Source organism: Calonectris borealis, chromosome 19 (assembly GCF_964195595.1).
Source record: "Calonectris borealis chromosome 19, bCalBor7.hap1.2, whole genome shotgun sequence".
Taxonomy (NCBI): Eukaryota; Metazoa; Chordata; class Aves; order Procellariiformes; family Procellariidae; genus Calonectris; species Calonectris borealis.
Window position 1 is genome coordinate 12,178,079 of NC_134330.1, and position 26,538 is coordinate 12,204,616.

Here is a 26,538-nt window from a genome sequence, read left to right on the forward strand (position 1 = left end):
GCTCAATATTCAAGTTCTAATGCCAAAGAAACTAGGATGTAAGGTTGTTTTTGTTTGTTTGTTTTTAAATAAAAAACTTTTTAATATACCCCCCCAAACCTGGTACTAGCTTTTCATGCAAAAGCCATTCCTGCTCTTTGCGAGAGAATCACGTAACAAAACCAATTACAAGGTGCACACATTTAAATGATGAGGGACTGGTCCTACATCTCGTCTTGACACCTGGATTCCAAGTCAGTCCCCGTAGACAAAGGCCAGAGAGCAAAGCAGACTGTAATTCTTTCAGCTTTAACATACACGTGTAAGAAACAAAATTGTCTCTATAAAGTATTATTATTCTGAGGTGCCAAGTCTGAAAGCCATATGAAATTTCTCATTCTTTTAGAGCCTTGAAAATAAGATGAAAAAACTGTCATGAATAATAATCACAGAAACATGAAAGTTGGACTTTTGGTTTGCACCAGTTTTTTTAAAGACAGAAATCAGTCAACATAACTGTTCTCGTATCATACAAAATCGGTTTGTATTGACTAGATTTGAAATTCTGCCTCGAAATAAAAAGACAACCCTGGAATGAGACAAGCATATCAGCTCTAATTCCCAAGCCAGAATTTTAAACCAGAAAAGCCTCTCAGCCTGTGAGCAGTCCTACTGATGTACGAAGCAGAAGAATAAGCGATCCAGACTGGAAACCAAGGAGAAAATAAATCAAATTTCATTATCTTACCTTCCTAAACCGGCATCCTAAGTCACATTCCCCTCCATAATCATTCTTCCTGTACTTGCCACCTATTGCTTGTAATCTACTTTATTGCTTCACACTTCAGTAGAAATTAATCAGTTTATTTTGTTAAAAATCTCTAGAAATAAAACAAAGTACAGCAACAGCTTTGTTCTGAGCCCTAAAAACGTTTTTCTTCAGTAAATGCAGAACCATGACCACTCCTTATCCATTTTCCATGGACTCATTTTTAATACACTTACTCTTGTAAATCAGCACCAACAATATTCCAGTGATTATTTATTTCTTTTCAATATTTCTAGGGCAGTTTCAAGGAATTATCACGTAAAATTTATACCGAGGGAAAAAAGCCCAATGCAACATAACTTAAAATAGAAGAACAGCATTAAAACAGATCATATCAAATCATCAGCAAAAAACCACTTCAAGCTTGCTGTTAAACAGACCACACAGCCTGACGATATTTCCTTTCCTGGGGAAATAGAGAATGTTTAACACCAAACAGCCAGAAAAAGCATTCGTACGAGCCTGGGTAGCTCTCCCACCGAGCCCTGCGCCAAGGAGTTGCTACAAGCAAAAACGGGCTCAAATTTGAGCAGAAAGTGAACCCGTGGGCAACAACTAAAAAGCCCTTTCACCAGGATAAAAGCCTTCAGCAAGGCTCTGAGTTTGTGCCCGGGTCCCACTGACTTTGAAAGGACTTAAACCAGAAGCTTGACAGCTCTTGTGAAGGCTCCCAAAGACAGGCGGGATCAGGACCTTTTCCGCACAGGCGTCTTCCAATTAAGCGCGGCCCAATTAAGCGCGGCAGCGGTCCCGCGGGTCGGAGCAGCAGCTGCCGCAGCAGCAGGGACCTGCCACGCAGGCACCAAGTGACAAGCACTTTGTCCAGCTCCAGCTGCCGCTCTTCAGCACAAAGTGAGGATGAGCACAGGAGCTCGGCCGGCAGCCGACCTGCTCGGCCCCTCGGCTCCATCCCATCTGCAAAACCAGCCCCTTCTGCCAAAGAGGTGCAAAATCCAGGAGGATCACTGACTTGCTTTCATCTGACCATAAAAATGATTTATATTTAAGCTGAGCAGGCATCTCGACTTTCATCCGGGCCAGCACTTTGTGTGCAAGGTACAGGATGGGGTAGTCATAGTTGTGTCTTGTGTGGGGGAGAGAATAGGCACTCGATCCACTCCTGTGATGGGGAAAAGTTGAAATCACCCTCTGGGACTTCCCACACCCCCCTTTCATTTCGTGTTCCCCGAAAGAGGCACATGTCCCAGCTACAGCTCCATGCTGTCATGTCCCTCTCGCTCCATGACCTGGTGTCTCAGGCTTGGCTGCTCGGCCAAAGATGAGGGCAGCCTGCGGTACCTGGTGTGGTGTTCCCGGGGAGGCACTATTGCAACATCTCACTTAATAGTGCACAGTTGTAACCCTGGCATTGCAAGAAGTCGAGGGGAGGACAACATTCAAAAGAAACTACAGACAAGGAGGGGAGCCCCAAAGAGCGGGACAAGGAGGGAAGTTTGCTTTGAACAGTAATGTGCAAAATATCTTAACGCACAGATTGGGGAACTTAAAGAAAAAACTTGAATGGCATTCATTTGAAAAAAAAAAAAAAAGAAAAAGAAAATGAGGGATAGGAGCCGTTTAAAAACAGAGTCCAACTTTAGCCAAAGCTTCTGGCTAAAGAATGAAGTGAACATTCACCAAAGCCTCTTCAGATCCAACGCAGGAACCCAATCTCCCCCACATCAGCTGCCAGGTGTTCAGCATTTTTAAGCCATTCCAGCAGTTATTTATACATACAGCCAGAGACTCGGATGCTTCCTTACAGACCTCTGTAGTTGGAAATCTCAGTCAGGAAAACAACATCCCACTGAAATTTTGCAGGGTTCTAAAAGAATATTCCTCAAAATCAGAGCTTTTTGCTCAGCAATGGGGGATGCATGAAGGAAGAATAAACTGCATTTTAAATAATCCTGTAATAATGATGGTTTAAGTGAGCAATTGCAGGATAATGAAAAATGAAGAGGCATCACGTCTGTAAGGTAAAAAGAGAATCCATGATTTGACAAAATGTCAGCACTTTCATGGGTATAACTCAGACGGCAGCAGCCAGCGATGCCGACAAGACGGACGTGTGACTAACGGCATGGCACACAGGCTCGGCCGAAGCCCGGGAAGGGGCTATTGTATTTAAGAGAATAAATTGACGCTCGTTATCTCAGGAAACAACAAACCAGCAATGCAACTTCAAGAGTCAAATGATGAAAGCAGAGATTAATCCGCCATAAAAACATAATTACCTCGTTAAAAATCACTCTCACAGTCTGTGAAGCAAAGGATTTACAATATTTTTTTTCTGGGTTTTGTCCAAATCATCTAAAAATAGAACTGAATGCCCCACCATGATTTGCTGAAAACCCTGCCCATTTAACAAAGAACAACATAAACAAGGAGTCTGAAATAAATTTCCTTCTTATTGATTAAACAATCCTTGCAAGACTACTGCTCTTGTAAAGCCCTAACTCAAGAGTTAGGCTCTAAAGTGACAAACATTACGGAAAGGTAAATAGGCTTTAAACATTTTAACTGCCCATCCTATTAAACAGTCGAGCTCCCAGCTTGGGGACTGAGAGCGCTCCTGCTTGGTGCTGGGGCAGAGAGGGATGTGCCAGGAGGTGACGGGTGGGGAGGGGACATTCCCCATCTGAGCACGCACGGCAACGATGCTCTGCACGGGTGGGCTTGTGAAAGCAGCCCCCGAACAGCACCTGGACAATGCTCTGCCACACACTCGGGGTCTGGAGATCAATCCTGCTGGTTTTTTTTGCAATCCTGCTGCAAAACAGCTGTTTGCCAGTGGCTGCTGCCAACCCCGCTCCAAACACTTCCCACTAGCACCTACCTGGGTGTTCCGGTGCAGCACTGGGAGCCTTTTAGCAGCTCCTGCAGGCTTTTCGTCTTGAGCCGTTAGCCTCTGAGCTTAAACCTCAGGGAGCTGGACTCCGTGCAGTTCCCACCGGTTTACAGGATTACTCCCTACAGATATACTCTAGGAAAATTTGTAGAGTGTCACCACTTCAGGGCAGGCAGCAGCACTTGAATTCCTTAGCCCCTGCCCCACCATTTCCATCTGCTGAAAGTTTGCCCCCGTGGCCACCCCAGTCTCGCAGCCCGGGTAGGTCAGCACCGCAGAGCAGCACCTGGAGAGACTGCAGGCTGGCAGCTCACAACGCAAGCATCGCTTCTGCTTGCAAAGGAGCTGCCACTACGTTTCTGCGCAGCACTCCGCTCCCCTTGCAGCCACGCAAAGATGCATCCAGCAATCCACTGCAGGCAGCCATCTCTCTTGTCTCGACATGATGAAAACCACTGCACGCTCTTTTACCCATCCCACGACCACTGGGTGACCATCGCAGACTGCACCCCTGATCTGGACTGCTTACACCTACTAGGGGGGACACCCCCATGTACACCAGCTCTAAGGAGGTCAGTCACTGGCATTAGCAAAGTTCATCTCTTCTCAGCCCCACTCCTGTGCTTGATGTGCTCTCAAGTGCAGAGACGTGAGCGTGAAGTAACTGAGCATCTCTGAAAGCTACTGGATAAGATTCTCTTGAAGCATCATGCAAAACATAAGAGCTCTCATTTGCCTCCAGGCAGCATCCTGCCGCCCCCACCTCGCTCGAAGTGCAAAGTTTTGCTCCATCAGACTTGCAAGTCAGTTCCCCACAGACAACTGCACCAGAAGCAATGCATGAAAATAGAGTATTTAGAGCAGAATTTGTGGCTCTGTTGCTCAATGCAACAGAGTAAAGAAGAAAAGAGAATGAATCTCTTAACACAGATTGTAGAAGTAATCCAAAGACATGGCAAAAAACAGGGCTAGCGTCAGGGTCTAACTGCCAGGTCCCGTTCCTGCAGAGCAGCCAGTTTCAGACCTGCCTGAATGCAACCCTCAGGCGTGAGGCACCACACATCGCTGCTGCTGAGCTCCATCTCCTCACCTAGTTTCACTGAGGCACAGCTTTAACGGTTAAATTACCCACCTTCCACAACTGTAACTTACCTGCCTCTCTGGCAGCCTGAACAAAAATGGCAACTTTCTACTTGGGCAACTGCCGGCACGGCCAGAGCCTCTGGCAGGAACGCTGCCTAGCAAACGCTGGATGGAGAAGATAGCTATGCTATGCAGTCTTCATCTTCTGTAAAGGAGCAAGTCCAATCTGCAACAATAATAAAATCTTGCACATTTCAAAGGCATTCATGAGCCTGATATATGGATTTAAAAATTATGTTGCTTCTTAAAAAAAATCACGACAAAGGGTTTAACAAAGTCCTAAGTGTCTCTGGATGCACAGTGCAATTCTACCCCACTTGAGGAGCCTGCCATCGGGGGTACAGGCTTGACCTTACCTGAAACTCTGACATCTTGAATTAAAGCTTTCTTCTAGAGACATAGTCTCTACAAAAAGCCTTCAGATCTTCCTACTTGCACAGAAAGCTGGACTCTTCAGAAGAGCCCTACGGGGAGCTCCTTAAGATTGTTAAGCAAATTTCAACATACAAAGCCAGAATGAGATAAAGGCAATGAAGCAGACACACATTTTTGCAGGTCTGTAAACAGTTGTATTAGTGCTATGGATCATCAGTTCTCCAGTCCCAGGGCTCATCACCCCTATACTCCCTATGCTCCTCTGTTTTTAGAGCTGAGCAGTTAGAGGAGATCATTTACAGTGCATCTAATATCAGTTCCTCCACCAAACAGATTTACGAGCAGCCAAGTGCTCTTCTGGGATAACAAGAAAGGGAGATCCCCAAATTAGTCAGCACAGTAATTGCACCCAACTACTGCATTTAGAAATGGCTGAACAAATTTGAGAGAAGTCAAGCTTACGCATCACAAGGGCCTTCATTGTGTAAAAAACAAAAAACAAATCACCTTTGATTTGCCAGTTTGCTTTGACCTTCTGTCACTGTTACTAATTACTGGCTTTCTGTATTCAAGCATGTACAAGACAATAAACTCCACAAATTTGTATGAAAGATGCTCCAGCAATTTAGCAGCTTCAGAGGAGACTCGGAATCCATGTGTTGTAGTTCCTGCATTTCTTACATTGGCAAATCTAACAGCAGCTGCATCCAAGGACAAAGTGCAGGACTTGGCTCTCAAGCGCACAACTTGCAGGTCAACAAGGCTCCAGATGGGTAACTTCAGCAGCTATGGAAACGATGGATGGGACACATGATTTGGGAGGTCACAGACTACCCCACTGATCACAACCATCACCTACCAACAAGCGTCCAAAATTACAATTACCCGACTTACAACACCAGATCCCTCTGGATTTTTAAGGGGAGAGAGCCATACAAAGGAACAGGGCCAAGGCACAATCATCTACACACAACAAGGAAAACCAGCACTTCTTTACATGAGCTGGTTTACTGCTAAAAGTCAACGTGACAAAGGATGTTTAGGGTCAGATTCTGCTCTCGCTGCCACTCAGGTAACCCCAAGAAGCTGAAATGGGAACTGAGGAAGAGGATCACTGACAAGCAGAGCACTGAAGACACGACCGTTCCTTGAGCTCTATTACCATCTACCTGCTGCAGGATCCTGCCCTAAAGGAGAACTGGAGGAAGAGACCGAGCCCTCCTCAGCTGCTCCAGCCCCAAACCAACTAAATTAGTTCAAATCACCTTCAGCGGCAGTTTGAGCCAAGCACGCCGATCTCACCCTGAAGCAGAGGAGAGCCTTCCCAGAGCCCACCCCATCAGATGACACACAGCAATGAACACCCTGGGGCACCAAGTCCATGTGTCACTTCAGCTACTTCTGCAAGCCTGGACCCAGCAGCCCAGCCTCTGTCATCCGAACACACCTGCACGACTCAGTCCATCGTCGCTAACCCCTTACGAGAGGATTTCTCACCCCCTCCAAAGCAGTAAGTCTTCCTGATTTTATTTGCCTTGCCTGAGTCCATGAGCATGTTCCCTCTGCTTCGGAGGAGCACCAGCACACCCATTACCAGCACACCCATTACCAGCACACCCATTTTCTTGTTTGCAGTGTTTTCGCCTCAATTATACACTCACCTCATCCAAGATGAGAAAATAGATCACTCTTGCAGATGCTTTGTCAACTCATCTTTCCTGAAACGTCAAATGGATCGATTCAATGAACCCAATAAATGCTTCTTATCTGAATCATCATGCTAGAGCCATTGATAATCGGTCAGTGAGTAGAGAAATCCAACAGCTAATGCATTTAGCAGAATGGAATATTATGCAATGCTCTGCACAATCCCAATCTATGGCATTTGGCCCAGTTAGTTCAACTTTACAGGCTTAAATAAAAACAAGTTTTAAAACCAAAGTGCAGATACACGTTTCCTTTGCCTAGTTGCCACAAGCAAAATTTTAGGCTTGCTCTTTCCTTTTTAAGAGTTCGCATAAAAACACACACGTGCTTTGTTTTCTCAGGGTGCTTTTACATGAACACTACTGCTCTATTTCACAACCAAAGAATGAAAAAGTGAGAAGACGTCCCCAAAACCATAGAGCCTGTTGGGGTAGCTGGGAGTTCGGGCTCCCAAAGCCAAGCCCCAGGGAACAGAGCAGCCCTTTGCTAGTCATTGGGTTAATAAATAAGAGAAGGGCTGGAAGGGAGAATAGAGACTGGTTTGAACCAAGTTCTCTAAAAGCCAAGTCTGGCATCTCTCATGCAGTCTCTAAGGAAGAGCTCAAGGCAAAAGAAAGATCATGTTTAATAAAGGGTAAGAATAGCAAATGCTCCTTAAATGTTAAGTAGCAGAAAAGCTAGGCAAGCTAAATAATGTGTGCTTATAAAGAGAAGGGTGAACTTGGAAGAGGAGGAGGAAGGCCCTCTGTCTCTCCCATTTACACTTCATAGGTCGGAGCCCATTTCCAAAAGACATGAGAAGGGCGAGAAGTACCTTCTACCAAACGACGAGGCTGGCAGCCGGGCAGCCTCTCTGCAGCTCTGACTGCTCCCCTGGCAAGAACAAGCAGCAAACAAATACCCCACGGGCCTGGCTACCCCAAAGCACCAGGCAGTAATGAGGAGGGGGGGATCGACGTGGGATAACGGACAAAGCATTGGGCGAGGGCTAAGACAACACGGATTTTACCCCCACCTCTGCCTCAGGCTCGCTGGGTGGCCAGAGACACTGTGCCTTCCCCCCCAGCCTCACTATCCTGTCTTCATAAGACACAGTAACAACCAGCAGCTTGGAATAACATATTTTGATTGTGAAGTGTGTTTATGAATGTTTTTCCCCTTTTCTTGCCTGCAAGCAAATCAAGAGGTACTGGAACAGACAGAATAAATAAGATTTCACTCCCTCTGCAGCCAAGAATCTCGCTGAAGCCTCATTTGGATTGCTGCTTGCTGTAAGCTAAACTGAAAGGAGATGATGTATTTCAGAGACAATAACTTAATATTAAACATCGCACCTTTGTAACACTCATCATATAGCATTTCAAAAGGCTTACGCCAGAAGTCTCATTACCAAAACCATTAAAACAAGCACACAGCTGGTGGAGAGCATTTACTGTGCAGAAGAGTCAAATTCTTCTCAATTTATAGTAGCAAAATTGATTACTGATTCTAACATCTGTTGCAAATTTTACATTTAAATTTTCCTTAAAACGTCACTCAGCTCAGAAACATCAGACTAGGCTCTACAAACCAGCTCCCCTCCCCCAATAACCACAAATAATCGCCATGCAAATTAAACGTGCTCTTTTCATAAAAGCAATTGTTACTGTCATATAATATATAATAAGCACTAAAACGAGCTTAAACTATAAACTCAATGTATTTACACTATGTTCGTAATCACATAGAAGCCAAGGGTAACTGAAGAAAGTATCACATTGGGGGAAAAAAAAAAAAAGACTAAAGTAAACAGCACCAGATGCAAGCCTGAAAATGTTTAAATATGCAAGCTGGCGTCTTCCTCATCCAGAAATGTAACAGGAACTACCTGTAAGCAGCGAGCAAAGGCAGAACTGGAAGATGGTGATAGGAGACGTTTTCGTATTTCATATGCCTTTCTCTGGACAAACTATCTCTAGCACTTTCCGGCAAGGAGTACATAGCCACAGGCACCAAATCCATGCACTGACAAATATGTGATATCCTAGGACAAGCAGAGCTAAGAATTTTCCGTTTTGGTCCTTTTTTAATAGGAAAAGAAAGAAGAAAAAAAAAAAGAAAAAAGAGACATTTGCTACTTCTTGCCCACAGAGCCATGACCCTGTTTCTCTATGAAATCTTAACTCCCTTAAGTAGAAAAAAATTGAGGGCAAGGTTTTACCCACGATCTAAAGCAAGAGTTGCATATGATGTCTAAAGACACAAGTCTAACTGAACTCCAGAAAGTGCCAATAAGCTGTTTCTTTTGCTTTTTGTGACCCTCCTGGAAGGACAGGAAGGATAAGGTTCTGCTTCATCATCAGTTCCTGCAGAGCCATAACATCTATTAACCTAAAGGGTTTTTTCCCCTGTTTGCTTTGTGGCTCCAATCTGTTTAAGAGAACATTGGCACCTGTCCCCTGAAAGTTAAAGCAGTTCAGCAATGCCTACTTGGTGGCTGGCAGCACAGCAAGTACTCTAAGGTACAGTGTATCAAGCAGATTGGACAGGATTTATCATGATTGAGTCAAGAAGATACAGACAGAAGAGGTGACACCACGTCAAGGTTGGAAGAGTGCTCCTCGGAGCACGCGAGCAACACCAGAGATCTTTCACCCAATGCTCATCAAGCACATGAACATCCACGGAGCAGCCGCCACTTGCTTCAAGACTTGTCTTACTCTCAACAGGTGGGAAAAAGCATGCTCAGAGATGTTGCAATGTAGCGTTGAACCACAAACAGGGCATGTTCTGCTGATATGTCCATCACCATCTTTTCTCCAGTTATTTTCAAAGAGCTTGGGTAGAAATCTGTAAGGACTTTGTCATACTAGGTCACTGCATCCCCACTGCATTTATCAGCAACTCAGTGGGGGATGCCCATTTGTCTTAGTCAACATCCCTATCACTTGGGAAAACACTTGGTGATTTATGGATGACAACAACAACAAAACCAACAGTTTTCAAAATTTCTCAGCCTACAGAATCTGGTCGAGTAACACTGTAGGAAACAGAGCACAAAGTCAAAACTCAAATGGATCACAACTGCTGGTGGATGAGAGCTCAAAGAACATCGGTTCCTTATTTTCTTGCTCAGACAGCACATGTTTGGTTAATGGTATTTTTGAAAAAAAGCATCAACTTGATCATAAAACTTCAAGGGATGGAAAAATCTACCTCTTCCCTCCTGAGCTTCTGGACCCTCATTATTAATTTGTACCTCATTTCTCATTTGGATATAGCATTGTGAAGAAGCCATGGCTGGAAGAAATGCCTTTCAACCACTGGAACAGAGATTTCTCATCCTTACGATGAGAATAAGGATTCACATCCTTAGTGTCTCCTCCAAGCTTGTCTATCAAGTCAAGTCACCTCTCAATCGTTCTGATGAACTCAAGGCTGTCAGAGGACAAGACTACAAGACTTCTCAAACGTGACGTTTTGGAAAGGGCACATTCTAAATTGCACATGTTAACGTCTTTCTTTTTCCTCTCAATTTAATTTGGAGGGCGGAAGACACATGACAAGAACAAATGGAGCCTTCTGGGAGTCTACCTGCTGTTTAACAAACTCCTCTCTCAAGAAACATTTCTCAGCATAGAAAATTTAACATGAAGACCATCTCAATGAGAATCACTCTAGAAAGGACAAAACTTGCTCCAAATAGCAGTAGACAAAGAGGGGGTTTTTTTGCTGTATGTTGCAGAGAGAAATAACACAAAAGATTGTTTTTCTTTTATTCCTGAACTTCCTTTGAAAATGTTGTAGCAACTAGTCACCAACAATGCTGTATGATGCTGTCAAATCATACTGGGAACAATTCATTATTAAATTCACTCCTTTATTAAGGGCTCAAGAACTTTGCACAGAACTTCAGTTAAAATCATTATCAGTATAACTACCTCTCACGAGGGCAACTAATATGAAACTCACCTCTGCTCAGGCCCTTCCATTTCTATTTTAACAAGAATCAGCCTGCTTTTTGGTGGCAGGGAAGAGAACATCCAAGAAGGACATTCTCACCCCTTTCTCATCTAGGACCACGTCCTCTCCTCTTCCTTTCTCCCACTCGCCTATTTGGATTACCAGCATTTTGCAGCAGGACCTGTCTCTGGCTACCCATCCCCGCAGCACCGAGCACAGAGCCCCGGGACAGCCAGCAGACACACAGGCAAGCGGGGTAACCGTGCCGGAACAGCACTTGCCAAACAAGACAACAGCAAGCACAGCAAGGTACAGCTTGTGTTTTTAAAAACTCCCTTCGCCCATTTTTGTTTATTTTTCAAATGTGCAGAGATCAAACCTATCCTTGATTCTTATCAGCAGTGACTCATATCAGCTGCAATGCCAGCTTGTTTCAGTCTCAGGAGAATTGAATAAGCCTGGATGGTTTGTCAGGCAGTGTGAAAATACGGGACTTGTATTTTGTTTCCAGATATATTAGCATCACTTTCCCAACACAATGCATCACCACTTCCCCACCTGTTCTGAAATAGGAGCTGTATTTCTTAAGAATCAGCAGATGCATTAGCTTTCACCACCTTTCATTCATCAGTCCTACACAACACTGCTTAACATCACACACGAACACCAAGCAATGCGCTCAGAAGGAAAACAGAAAGGTGCTTCTGCCCAGAAGCACTTCAAGATAATTTTTGGGTACCACAACCATGTATAACATTAAGAGAAAAACCTAACAAACAGCAGCTTCCCCAAGACTTCTTGCTGTCCCCCGCGTGTAATGATGCAATACGCAGCTGAGCAGGGGCTGGCAGGACCGTGCGTTACCAACTGGAGCAACGATTAATTGGCTCTCGTGTTTGATCAGCGTTTCAAGGGCCCTTCAAAGTGCAGTTGCTTTGAGGAGAAAATGCACCTGCTAGCTGACCTTCTTTTTCCTCTCCTCTCCGCCTTGACCAGAGTATTTTTAGTGTATGGACAGACTTGCCAATACTTTCACCTTCAATTCTTTGCAAGGAAATTTCTGACAACACACAGCAACGAACGAACCATGTCTATCCAGGTTCAAGAGAGGCAGAAGGAAAGAAATGATGGGCAAAAGCAAGTTCCCAAAAGACTTTCTCAATATTTTTGCCTTCAGTATTTTAGCTCCCCTTCTTTCCGCAGCCGCCTCTACTCACACAGAAAACTTAGTCAGTTTGTACCTGATTTCAGTAAGCTCACAGTTTGGCCTGAGATTTTGCTTAACAAGATCAGCTGCACACTTGCACACAAACAGCTTGCTCAAGCTACTCACATGCCTTTGCAGAAGAACGTGTCACTCAATTACACTGAGCCTCCCAGATCTCCTAATGTAAGTACACTTGGCAGAAAATGGTCCAACATTGTCATCTCAGAAGGCAGAAAAACTCATTATTCAAATGAAACAGTCTCTCTTGTCTGCTCATCTCAGCAGGTAACCTGTCAACTTCTGCCAAATCGGTAAACAATAGTACTTGCTTCCATCAGAGCAGAGTATCAGTAAATAGGAGAGGGAAGATATGCTCATAAAGCACTATTCTTATTAATTCATGTGACGCTGGGACCACGAGTGCTTCATTAATTACTACAAAAACTGTTACACGGTAGACTAAGTTCTGAGCTGACAGCAGCAGACATGATCCTGTGGGCGTTCAGGTCACTGTTCCGCTGCCTCAGACAGGCACAAACTACGACAAACCACTGACAGTATAAAGGGTCGCCCTTGCTATTATGCTCAGATCTACTGTTTTGGGTAAACCTTCCAGAAATAAGCAGATTTTTATGTAGCAGGAGGGCAACTAGAGCTACTAAACTCCAGCACACACATTTGAACATCCTTTATGTACTGCAATTTCAAGAGAACCTTTGAGAACCAATGTTAAATGCCACATGGGGATTTATGACTCTTCCTAGGCTTCCCTGAATTTCCAGTTTTCCTTCAGCAACCTGCTTTCAGTGTAAATGCTTCATTAGGAAATCTATTATTTTATAATCTCTTCATCTTTCATAGCATCTTACATTCACAGCAGAGTTTACTGTCCCATTTGATGCACATTCTGCTCTCCCTTTGTCATTAAATCTCTCCCCGCATGGAAAACTGATCAAACTTGCTGGACTTCATACACCTTAACGTACAAAACATGTAAATATGCTCCCAGCACATCCAGAACCCACTCCACAGTCCATCTTAAGCCTCTCAAGTCTTCTGCTTTTGTCCTGAGTAGGTAAAGTGCAGAAGTAAAAAAAAAAATTTAAAAATACTTTCTTGACTGGGTACCTTTTCAGACAAGGCCTTTAAACTGTCTAGAAACCTCTGCCAGAAATCCTTGAAGAGGGGTCGATCAATTCTCTTCAGGCTCTCTTTGGTGCTGGCATCCACGCTGACATACAGCTGTGTTACTGGCTCAAGGTTCCTTGGAAATAAAAAGAAGGAAATTGTTGTTTTCAGACATTTCTGCTAGCTGAATTAGTGTTTTCCTACCAAAGCACACATAAAATACAGTATCTCCGAACAAGCTGCTCTGCTGGTCCAGTAGTGACAGGAAATACACAGTATTTACAGGGAAAACTATCGAAGTCCAGGGGTTCATCTCTGCCAAGTGACCATCATTTTAATAGCAAGACGTTATAATCTACTTTCAACAAATAATACACCCCAAAGCTAAGAACGTCACACACAGCGGTCTTGGCTGACATTTTAATTATCTTCTCCCCACTGAAAAGGGGAAACTGGAACTTATTTCACTGAGTGAACTGGAACATATTTCACCCCGCTGTAGCTGTAACACGTTCAGAAAGGCTTCCCAGAGCAGGCTGCCAGGGGTTCACGCGAGGCACTGAAAGGCTCTTCTCACCACAGCCCCCATGGTTAAAAACCATAAAGCTCAGGCTCTTCCCCAAGTTCTATTTGCCCTGGCCCATGGAAAAATAATCCCATTCAATAGGAACACAGCCATAATTCAGCCATTTTCTACTGCTGGACACATTGAACTTACCCGACCTGCAGCTGGCATCATCAGTCAAATAATTTTTTGAAGGGAAGTCAAAGCTGTTTTTAGAAAATAAAACTAAGCACAATCCCCCAACGTGTTCTCCTTCCTCTTCTAAGGCTCTTATTTCATATAAATCCTGCAGCATAGTCTTTCTGGTCACATAACGCCGTGAGCACAGCATCTGTGAGCCCAACACTGGTACCTTCTAAAAAGATTAAGCCTCCTCTGCTGTGTGAAGAGCCTGGGTCGAGCCTAATCCTTCCATAAACCCCAAGGGTATAAAGGAGAAGCAGCAACGCTGCAGTCCATTAGTAAAGGGATAATGAAGGGCATTAAGAGGAACAACCTAAAACGAGCTCCCTTGTCACAGACAAAACTGATAAAGCCAGCGAGTGTAACACACATCCACCCCTCACGGCATCTTCCACACCAGCCTCTCCGAGATGAAATGACAGCGTCCTAATTGCACCGCGGAACTCTTCAGCTCTTAACAGTTTTAAGACAACATTTTGCAAGCGATTTTTGTGAAGTCTGTTAATGAGCAGGCTATAGTCCCAGCTTGATTTAGTTCTTTACAGAAGAGGAGAAGAAATTAGAAACTATTGTTTAGCTGCCAAACAGTGCCAACTAAAAATACACCAACCCCCCTGCCCTCCCCAAAGGTGACAAAGTGACAAGAACTGTCCAGAATGAGACCGAGCAGAGCTCGGTGTCCAGAAAAATGCACTTAACATGGACACTCAAACAACCTACCTAAACATATTCTCTCTGTATGTATTTAGACAGAAGAATTAAATAGCCCAGAACAAATTTAACGTTTTAGGTTTTGTAAACAAGCTTGTCTGGACTGGCAGCCCAAAGCCACAATCTCCAAAAGTGACCAAGTGTTCTAGGCATAAGTGGATTGAAGTATCTAGTTTCAAAGAACACAGCCAAAATACTTTTTTCTTTACTTAATGCTGCATTTGCCTAATTAAAATGGGCCCCATTGAAGACGGAGCGAGTGTTTTTCAAAACATGAGCTGAGAAAAATCACCTCTTCTCTGAAGACCTCAATCTTAAGGACAGGCAAGAGCCAGACTCACTGTTATACTGGAGAAAATTAAGGAATTAGAAGAGATCCCAGGGAGGGATTTCTGCCCCACATTGGTCCAAAACAGAGTGGTCAACAGGGCTCTGCCATGGCTGGGACTGGAGCCAGGACGACCTCGTGCATGCTCTGCCAAACGGGAACAAGGAGAAAGGGCCGTCCTGGGTCCAGCCAGCTCCAGGGAGAAGCAGAGCACAAACTGGTGTTCCCAGAACACAGCTTCATTTCATAATTAACAGGAAATTTAACTGCATGGTACTAGGATGGATTTTCCAATGTTCCTCCTTAATTTTTGGTTGTAATTTCCAAGCTAGCTTAGGCAGCTGAGATCGCATCCAGGAGATCAAATTCATGGCATTTACCACATACGAACTTGGGCAGAAATCATGACCGAGCAGCATAGTACAACTCAAGAGCAATAAATTGACTTCAGGCCACCAGCCATGAGGTGGTTTCACAAGCCAGACAGGACATAGCCTAGTCAGTGATACAAAGAACAGAAACATCAATATAATAAAAACGAGCATTTGCTTATACGTAATAATAAGCATCTGCTCATTATTATTACTGTGCTTATAAATGCAAACACATACGCAAGGTTCTTGTTCACAGCCACTAATAGAAACAAGAGGAGGAAGAGGACAAGAGCCAGGTAACTGTTCAATACGAGCTCACATGCTATAAAACCTCCTTCACTTTATGAAAACATGTGTGTGCCTGGAGGCAGACAAAGCTGCAGTCCAAATATGAAAGGAGGAAGAGGAGAGGAGGGAGGAAGGCACAGGCAGCACCACGCTGGAGACCCAGCCAGGGGGTCTGCGGAACCAGCGGACCCCTCTTCTAAACCCAGCGAACACCCCAGCCTACGCTCCCTGTTTGCTGGATGCCAGAAGTCATGCTGCCTATTTTAGGACTAACTTTTAGACTATAGCTCCCCTCTGCTGACAATGGAAAAGCGAGCTGGGTGCATACTTCAAGTCCCATATTAAGCAAATCATTTGCTTTGATAAGCCAAAGATCAGCTGCAATTTTTAAGACAGCAAGACTAGCATTTTATCACTTTCTTTTCTGTTTCTTTTTAAAAACATTCAGCAGATCCTAAGAAATGCAGCTTCAAAATATAGTGTGTGCTCTCTTTTTAAAATGCTATTTTTAGGAAAGAGCAATTTCTGTCTATCAGGCATATAATACATGACTTAAAGTAACTTGATTACACAATTATTCAATCATTTGGAATGCCTTTGTAGTGTATAATTACTCACTCAAAAATTGCATGCCCTCCCCCCTCACTGCCATATTCAGACCACGAGAAGGAAGTGAAAAGGAAGCTCTACCCGAAAGTGCCAACACGCAGAGGCATGGAGCTGAAATGACAAGCTGAGCGACATACCAAAACCACCCCGCGCACAGCTCCGCTAACACGCTGACATAACTCCAGGGTTGGACTTTGTCAGCGTTATTAGCTGACTGTATTCTGATGCGTTCCCAGCTACCTTGCAGCTCGCACTGCGTGCCGCGTTTCCTCGATTTCGTTAAAAGCAGCCTGGATGCTCAAGAACATCAGAAACAGGCATTCTTTGCATTTATAAAGACTCCTTCAGAGTTCATTAAAACATCGTGAACGTTTAGCTCAAGTCCCTCTGAGAGGGAGGTTAAAAAATACTGATCCCACGTCTGCAGATGAGTGTGCGCTTTTCACCTGTTCTTATCTTGCACTATGGGTCCTGCTGGAGATGCTGGGCTGTATAGATCTTTGCTTTGAGCCGTTACGGCTGGTCTTACGGAGTTAGGGCAAAGATCAGACTGCAAGAGAAGCACACAAACCAAAAAGGCAATTTATGAGTTCAGTCTCCTGCTCTAGCTGTCAGAAACACTCACACCAGTTATCCATGTCCCCAAGCACAAAACGCAGCTCACTCGCTGTTCTCTTTCCCTCGCACCTCCAGGAGGTACTGTATTACATTCTCTTCACTTTCAGAAGTAATCACACTTTAAGAGATACAGAAAAGAAAATCAAACTGGGGGAGAGAAAGAGACGAGAAAGAGCACGAGGAGATTAAGGTTGAAATCAAATAGATGCCGAATGGGCTTTTTCATTGTCCATGCTCATGCAGAGCTGACTCTGATGAGCAATAAAATGGAATTAAAACACAGGTCAACACTCAAAGGTTTTAGTAGGGAGATATTTTGTCCAACTCTTACCTAATCTCATCTGGGAACTGTGCATTTGTAACCAGGAAACTAGAGATGCTGTGCTGGTGCAGGAGCTTCACGAAGCGGTTGATCTCCGGGTACATGATGGGCTCTCCCACCAGCGAGAGGGCGCAGTGCTTTGCTGTCATTGCTTCCTCAAAGCGATCTGCTTTTACTCCTGACACGCCTGCAAAAAGAGGGAAAACAGGCTTAAATCAACTAAACCCCCTTCCCAAACCATGCATCCATATCTAAAATACACCCTGGCACACAGAAGACTGAGCAAAGCCAGCTGAAGTCCTCCTGAACCAGAGGGGACAGCAGGCCACAGCCAGCGCCCACCGAGCCAGCTCTGCAGGAACCCACAAAACAGCAAACGCTCAGACACGCGGAGCTCGGGGCTTTGTGTGCCCTGTTAACTACTGCAAGCAATTTTCTAGTAACATTTGCGTCAAGCTTTCCTTACTAAGGCCTCAATGACGCTGCCTGAATGCTGAGACAGAAACACAAGAGCCAGTTTAATGCCACTTCAAGTAGGCGTCTTAAAAAAGAAAACCAGCTCATGTCTGCCCCTGCTGCTGACCCCCCGTGGTCCCCCAGCCCCATGAAGACCAGTGCCCCAGGGGAGCTGGGCACGCTTCGCCAAGCAGAGCGCCAACAGCCAGGTCTGAATTCATATTGGCAACCACATGAAATGCAACTCCACAGAGGATGCGTTCAAAAAGAAAACCCAACGAACAACACCATCCTGAACAGCGAGAGACATTTCAGAAGGAAGAGGAAAACACAGGAGCTCCACTGTAGCGTCCACGTGAAAATGCTATTTGCAGGTTTAACCAATCTGAGTCACATTTATTATACCCACGGGAGGGCAGGGGAGAGGAGAATACTCCTCCAGCCCATCCGTATCCAACCAAGTGCTCAGAACCCCGTATGAAATCATCTGACTACAAACAAGCTTTTGTTCCAAATATGTCACTTCACATTTCCTTGACATGCCTTGATGTACTCGAATAATATCTGAGGTTTTAGATTGGGGGTTGGTTTGTTTTAAAAAAAAACAAAGACTTGAGTTTGAAACCAGGTCCTCAGCTCACCTCTCGTTGCCTAGACGCTGGAGCTCAAGCAGTACAGAAAATTACATGCTATGCTGCAAAGCCAAGATAAAAAGATGTGTTCGTGGATATTGCTTCAGCCTCATGTAGAAAAGCTGGTTTGCGATCAGAGCGAAGCTTAGTTCATTTTAAACCAGCCAGGCTCAGTCCTGAGTAAGTGACAGGACTAATGGTTATTCTGCAGAAACTTGACAGTACTAAATGAGAACTTTATTCGAAAAGAAAGAAGCGTCTCAACCACACACTGAGATTAAAGGACTAACTTTCATATTCCTAAAGCTACTGTAAGTCATTTTTGGAATTAATTAATTTCTCTCTCTCAGCATCTTGCAATTGGACTACGATAATTACTATGCCAGCTTTATAAGTGGACAGAAAAAAAATCCAACATCACGTAAAGTTTGAGAGTAACTTTCTCAAAACAGTTTACATCAAATCTGGCATATAGTAAATACACTCCAGAGGAGGGTAGAGGTTTTGTATGCAATCATTTGACCATATAAATCACAAGCTAGACAGGGATAAACTAAACAGGATTAGTGGGTATTCCACGGAGCGCAGGAACTCTCCTGCACTTTTGGCTGCCATACTGCTACAGCACTCAACCTCTGCTTCTGTAGAGGAGCCTCCTTCCGTCAATGAACTTCAGCAAAGTCAGAGCCTGGGCAGATTTTGTATGGCATGCAGCAGGTCCAAGAGCTTGGAGCCGTAGGAACTTGAGAAGCCTCTGTAAGAGGCAGTGGAGCACAGCTTTCAGCTCCTGCCGAGCTCAGATCGCAGCAGAGCATGCAGCCAAGCCTCCTTTGATCAGCGCATCTCCTTTGAAAAACCGATCCCAGCTGCTCTCCTACTGGTGCACTTTAATTTGGGAAAGACAAGCATCATCTGGCACATCACCCTAGAGAGGCTGGTTGTTGACTTTGGGTACCCCTCTGCAACTACCTGTACACCAGTCATCACAAGTGCCTGGGTGACTCGGAGACTCTTTTATCTACCCTTACAGCAAGACACACAGGTAGTCTTAAGATTTCCTAGTTCAGATCATGCATTTTTGTTTGTTTTTTTTTTCATTTTTCCCCAAGTGGAACTAGGGCTGTATTATCAGAGACTCCCACTCTCCTGTTTTTGAGTTATGTTTCCATTCTGTCTGTGCCCTTCACAAGGGCACAGAGATTTACTAGTCACTACTTAGAAAATGTATCCATCAAATAAACTACTTCACACCTTCCCACCTTAGCTCCCTATCAATAAGACGTCTCTCCATCAGTTATTCTGAGCGAGAATTATGTGACATTAATGTCTATGGTCTTCAAAAACAGTACAAACTATGGCAACAATAAAAGAGAAGATGACATATCATCATCTCTAAAAGCATGGATAGGGACTTTTACAGGATAGAGGGCTATCTTTTAGGATATCCTATAGGATAGAGGGTCCCCAAGAATTCTTCTGTTCCTTCAAACAAGATCTCATTTTTACTGTAATGCATGAAATTAATAAAGCATCAGATTAGCTCACCATTTCCTTTGGCACACGGAGATGTCTGTATGTGTGTACCTGAATGCAGACCTGTGGTACTGGTACTAGGAAGAGCACCAATTTATTCAGACAGCTTCGGGTATTATCTGAGCAGAACTACCAGACACTCAAGAGCCTTGAGGCTCTCTAACTGAGACATTTTCCCCGTGCTTTTCTTCTCCAGTAGCCCAAATAGTCTGGTCTGCTCTACATTGGGGGTCAGCGTTCAAACATCTCAGCAGACGTGCACAGCACCCTGCTGGAAACTCCTCTGGAGTCCCTGTGGCTGCCCAGCCAGCGCCGCAGAGCCCAGCTGCAGCCTGTCCTCCCCCTTCAGCAGCGCAATCCAGTCCATCTCACTGCTCGAGCCTTGGGGTGGTTTGTGGGGTTTTGGCGGTTTTTTTCTTTTCAAATCAATCGTAATAAAATCTGACCTGTTTGTGGAGTGCTGCTAAGTTTGCTGGAAGCGGACAGTCATGTTTTCTGCCTGAGGCACTTCCAACCTGGACAGAGTACAGCTCCGGCACGGCACACAGGGGACTTCTGTCCTGCAAGACACTGCGCATCTTCTAACTCTCCCTGGCTTCAGCTTACCACAGTGTTTCAACTCAATTTTGCTTTCACTGATTCTACTCTAACAATATTTTCACATGCACCTCAGGGAAGCAACAATATAAAATTCACAAAATGTAACAGCAAACTGCTGGGCTGTTCTTACTGATTTTTCTTCTCCTTAATAAACCTTTTGCTTTTAGGCTCCCAAGACAGGAAGCATGTTGCCATCTATCACTCTGGAAAAAATAACACATCTTTTCTTTTTCCACTTTGCAGCACAGTTCTAGTCCAGAGCTTTTTTTTTTTTTTTGTCTTTCTCCTTTCACAGTTCCAGGTCAAGGGTAACTGTGCTGAGGACGCACATGCAAGTTTCAGAGAGTATTTATGAATTTGTTTAATGGAAAATAAGCTCCAAAAAGAGAGAACTGGGATGTCCTCACAGGCCTCTTGACACTTTGGGAATATTTTCAGATGCTGCCAAGTCCATCTATAATCTTCCCCTCTCCCCAACCCTTTTTGGGAAGACACCAGGGAGTAGTAAGGGAAGGAGAGGGTTATTCCTTAGTCTGAAGTTGGGTTTAAACAGATTCCTGCACTCAGCTTTCAAAAGAAGGCAGGGCTTTCAAGCATCTGCAAAATAACTTTTGCTTTTCACCCTTCTTTAGTGCAACCACCACAGGTTTCTGCCATACAGGGGCAACACTTCCATCACACTGCACCACTACTGCACCGCTCAAGGGCGATTCCTGCCCTTGAGCATTCCCTCGATACTCCACCAGCAACGGCATGCAAATCTAGTCATCACTTCGAACAACATGAGGCTTCTTCCCAAGCAAATATCAACGCCTACTTTGAGTCAAGTCCTGCCTCATAAAAAGGAGAGGGGTCGTTATTGTTTAAGACTTTCAATTTTAACAATCATAACAAAAGTCACAGAACTACTGGTTAGGAGGGGCTCCTGCAGGTCTCTAGTCCAGCCTCCTGCTCAGAGAGGACAATTGCCAACACTGGACCAGAGTGATAATGGCTTTACTTAAGACTTGAAAGCCTCCAAGATCGGGAGTCCTCCCACCTCTCCAGGCACCACCTTGGCTGAACAAGCTTATTTTGATGTCTGACTTGAACCTCCTAAAGAGAAACGCAAGTCTGCTGTCCCTTGTTCTACCACAGGAGGTGAGTCTCCCAGGATGGACCAGCATGGGGTTGTAACACTCTCATACAGAACCTTCCACTTCTTGCTGAACTCCACATGCATCTATTGGCCCAACAGTCATGTTTCTCAAGGTCCCACTGCAGTAAAGCTGTGCCGTTGAGTGTGCCTGCCACCCTCCCTAAATCAGTATCGCCTGCAAAGTTGCTGAGGGTGTTTTCAGTATCATCATCCCCATCATCTGTTGATGGAGATGTTGTACAACACAGGTTCCTGGATCAACCCCTGAAGTACCCTGCTTGTTATCAGCCACCAAACTGACCTCGAGCGATTGATCACAATCCTTTCAGCATGCCCAGCCACATTTCAACTCATCTAAGAGCCTAGCTATCCAGAATAGACTGAATAAAAGAGCGGAGTTTGAAAAGTGCTCAGTGCCTTAAGTGTTAAACAGGAATACTCTTGTTTATAGCTATATACTCTTGTTAACAGTCTTCTATGGCTGTTATAGCCTTCCAGACAAAATTTGACATCCTACATGCTCTTCACTTATGCAAATCACCTGTACCCAAACTCCTGCTGTGCTGGGACTGCATCCCACCAGCTGAGTTAACAGGCAGCCATAAAACCCTGCAGCAGCTCCGGCCCAGCCCGGCAGGCAGCACCGCTGCAGGCATCCTGCCTTAACTCAGCACCCGCCCAACGCTGCCCACATGGCTGCAGTGCAAAAGAAACACCGAGGCTAGGGAATGAGACCTGCGCTTCCTTACAGCCTGCCCTGCCTGGAGCACTGACAGCTGTGCTTTGCGCAGTCCGAAGGAAGGTGCACTACTGACCAGCTACCTCCTCCACTGACTCCTCTCATCTCGCTACCTCTTCCCCAAGGAAAGCTTCCCCTACCAAATTAACGTCATTTTTCCCTATCCCACTACAGCACCTTCACTGCTTTCCCCTGGACAAGCTCTAGAGCTGTGATCCAGTCCACCGGACCGCATGTGTGCAGCAGGCAGAGTGCAGCCAGGTCTGGTTATTCCAGCTGCTCCCGATCCAGTTCCAGCATAGGAGCTCCGAGGGAACTGACTTTCCTGGAGCTGCCGGGTCTGAGAGTGCAAGATGATTCAAACCAGCCACTTGGTGAAAATGAAGCTCATGAGGTCCTAACTTGAGTTATTTTTCCGCCTATTATATAACTCCAGTCAATGAGACAGAGCAACTCCGCTCTGCTGACAGAGGGTTTTTTTGCCTGTCACATTTTTAATCCATTGGGTTCTCTCTGTGCGCAGCCAACATAAACAAACGGGTTCCCAAAATGACAGCCAAGACTAAGGCTCATCTTGCACATTTTATGGATGCTTCATTCCACTCCTGCTGCTCACACAGCCTCCGCTGTCAGCTAGGAAGAGCAGTCCTAGACCTGCCCTGCCAAGCTGGCCAGCCCTCCCAGCACACAAAGCTGACCTTGGCAGAGTCACCAAGTTTATCACATTTGGGAAAAAAGAAAAAACCCCAACCATTTATAGATTATAGATACATAATGAATAAATAACAAATTCACAAGGAGTTCCTGTGGGAAGCAAAATACAGTACTTTTCAGAGGTGCTGCATAACTGCAGCTTCAGTCACAAATAGACGTACTGAATAATTCCTGAAAATAATAATACCCTGAATGCTACTGCTCACTCATTAATAAGAAAAGTGCAATCTAGATGTTTCAGAGCTAACACAAAAGCTCCCAGGGGATTAAGGCTGGGCAGTATATTTCCTATCAGATTAGAGGTTGACTCCTTTTGCCTTCTACCTGCCCTCACTTTTACGTAAGAATCAAGATTCCTCATCATCCAGGCCAGCTTTAACCACTGCAGGAGCGTCCACGCACAGCGAAGAAAAGGATATGACAACTACCAAGATGCACAAGAGGCAACTCCACTCTACTCCCTCAAGGAAGCAGTAGATACCTAATGGCTGACTCATGTTCTAATGTCAAAAACAAGGCAGAACATCTCAGAAAACACCACGTGTGCCACAAAAATTTCTTCTCACTTACCCATCTTTCTGATATTATAAATCTTATGCCTCCTTCCCAGCATTTCACAGATGACCAGAACGCTTTCATCTATGTTTTGAAGATGCAACTGCTGGCTATCTTCCAAAAGCATCATTAACGGGGAGGAAGTGGGAGAAGTTACCTTTGAACTGCTTGATCATATTCTGATGGTTCTCAATAGCCTCCTGCAAGATCATTTCAGGTTGGTCCATCTTCCATCGCCACTCTGTGCCCACGGGATTTGTATGATGTCTGAAGGAAAAAAAGACAGACTTATCCACTGTCGTTTGTAACACACATAGAAGAACCCATCTGTCGCCCTGGTGACTCTGACGTTGTTTAATAATATTAAAAGCAATAAGAAATTCTCAGCAATATCCTGCTTCTGACACAACTTTCAGATGTCATCTTTGAACACCATTCTCATACCCTTCTCCTTCCAGGCTCTGGTCTCCGCAGAAGGAAGAATGGACCTTGCAGTTTATACTAAACTTAACATACCTATTTTGAATCAGAGGTAAAAGGTTTCTAAGCTAAAATGATGCTCTGCAGCCAGAAAGACCTCTGTAAAGAAAGGAAAACTGGTTCTACCTCCTCTTCCGACCACAGCTGTGCAAAGCACTAGTCAAGGAAGGTCCTAAGCCATTTTTAGTTCCATTGCGAAGGTACCAACTGCCACCCTGAGAACAGGATTTGCGTCTAACCCAATCTTTGTGTAATGCTCTAGTAACAAGACAGATGAGGGCAGACTACTTCAAACTCTATGAAGAGACCAGGAAGTCTGCAGTATGCCGGAGATGCATTGCTGGTGGATCTGGGCAATCTCCCAGATTTACTCAATAGGGGCTTCTCATCACTTTTGAGATCTGCTAGCTACCACATTACCGAAACCCAAATGCAAAAAATAAAAATAAAATGTTAATTTCTCTGAGCCAAGCAGATTGCGGGATAAAAAACACTGATCTTCCATCTGAGGGACAGCTTATGTCACATTGGGTTAGGGAGCCAACCTTGTCTACCCGGAAAGGACCACTGTGTACCCATATTCCGTTTTCTTCAAAAATGGAAAAAGTCTACCCAGGCAAATCCACCCAAGCACCTGGAAGATGTATGGAGTTTCTCCCCATTCCCTATTTCATTAGCATGAGGGGATGTTACAAAGCCATCGTGAGTCATGTGGAAAAAAATGCATCCTGACCAGCAAATGAAATATTACAAGCAACTGGTGGGGTATCCATCATGCTCACACCTGGACAAACACAACCCAGAGAGAGCCTGTACAAGGGCACAGACCTCTCCCCGGTGAGAGGAACTTCCCACTAACCTTGCTGCACTTAGATTGGTATCGAACGGGGTAATTCAGCCTAAGTATCATCCTAAGAAAATCAACGAATGTCTGTGCTTTCACCTCTTTGTTCTCTCTCCATCTTCTCCTGCTTTTTTCCAAAACATGCGACAAAAGTTCCTCCACTTTCCCCCTACCAATTCTACTGTAGCTCATAGAATAATTTATTAACAGAAGAATAGCATATTTTGCAGCATCTTTCAAAATAGCACTATTGGATTAACATAGCTCTGGATAGGAAAACAAGATCAAGCAATACATACTCCTGAAACTCTGTTTTCTGACCAGCTGATCTCTGTTTCCTCTACCACTCTCCATCATCCCTGGAAGTCAGCCATGGAGACGACTGTGAGGTTACCTGCCGGATTCAGCCTTCCAGCTACACAGGCATTAGGACATGATGCCCAGCATTTAACTAAAGGAGAAAAGACACAGGGAAGCACTTTTTCAGAATAAAGTGGCTCGTCCAGTGCTTACTGAAGACAATCAAAAGACTCCCACTGACTTCTCCAAGTGAGAAAGACCTGCAGCTCCATACTTTGACAGTGCCAAAACACACAAATTCTAGACCCGGCATCAATAAAACAGCCCTTTGGCCCAAACGTTTCTTCATCCACTTCAAGAGCAAAGATTCAAACGCTGCTCTCGAACTACTTTACCGTCTCAAAGATCCTTTAAGCTAAAACAGCTTTGCTTTTTGAATTTCCCTTTTTTTTTTTTTTCTGTCTGCCAACATGGAAAGTTTTCTGAATGCCAACTATAAAAAGGCATTTATAAAACTCTTACACATTTAACTACATAACTTGTACCTTGTATATTTAATAGAGCAAGTTGGCAGAAAATCAATAGGGTCTTGATGCATGCTGGACAGCTATTAATTATTAGTGTCTAACAGTCCTTGAATGTTTAACACATTCTAACTGTTTAATAAACATACCAGGTCATGTCTACAAAGCAGCTTATTTGGCAAAAAGCAGTTTTTCTTCTAATAGGGGGAAAAAAGCAGTGTCTTGTGGCTATTGAGATTGTTTCACAGTGCCTGGCACAGACAGAAGCTCACTGTCACCTCCCCATTCCCCTGCAGGCTCTGTGACCCCCCGGATCATCTGCCTCACCAGCTACTCAAGTCTTGAGCAGGTAATTGTGCACAGTATGCCTTCCCTTCCAAAAATAACACAAGCAAAAAAAATCTCACCCAAAACCACACACACCAGAAAACCCTTATTTTATTAGAGATTCCAGGTGTGAAGCAGGTTTGATTTGATACTTCAGAGACCAGCTATCACTGCCACAGCACCCCACCACCATGGAGCAACGCAAGGCTGCACGAAATGTGATGGGGAGCTCCCAGCTCGCTCCCGCTCCCCCCTGGCTCCCCTGCCTCCAATCCAGCCTTATCTGCCTTCTCATCAGACCTGCGATCTACCAGTATTATTTGTCAGCATTACCAAAGCGTCCCTGGCACTCAGTCAGACCTCCGTGAAGAAGGTGTTCTCTTCAGTGGGGCAGTGCATCCCCCTCCCCAATCACCTGTGTATTTTTTTAATAAATCAGCTTTTGTCTGATACCCTCTTTTAAAATGGTTGCTCTCTTCTGTGAGCAACGCTTAGTATTATGAAGTCTTCCAAGAAACTTTGAGGGAAAATGCAGCA

The 26,538-nt window shown here is 44.6% G+C and overlaps 1 protein-coding gene across 9 annotated transcripts in view; it reads right to left on the reverse strand.

Moving 5' to 3' along the window:
- The window catches only part of TYW1B (tRNA-yW synthesizing protein 1 homolog B), a 109,794-nt gene that overhangs the window by 40,021 nt on the left and 43,235 nt on the right, over positions 1–26,538 (reverse strand). For 8 of the 9 annotated variants that reach the window (XM_075169022.1, XM_075169020.1, XM_075169019.1 and 5 more), the window contains 3 exons: positions 23,684–23,793; positions 17,169–17,346; positions 13,162–13,297 (listed from right to left, as the gene is read on the reverse strand). In XM_075169022.1, the coding sequence (XP_075025123.1) occupies positions 13,162–13,297; positions 17,169–17,346; positions 23,684–23,793 (424 nt within the window). Of the gene's footprint in view, positions 1–13,161; positions 13,298–17,168; positions 17,347–23,683; positions 23,794–25,149; positions 26,167–26,538 lie in introns of those variants that run through there. The other variant, XM_075169027.1, reaches the window with a different exon arrangement.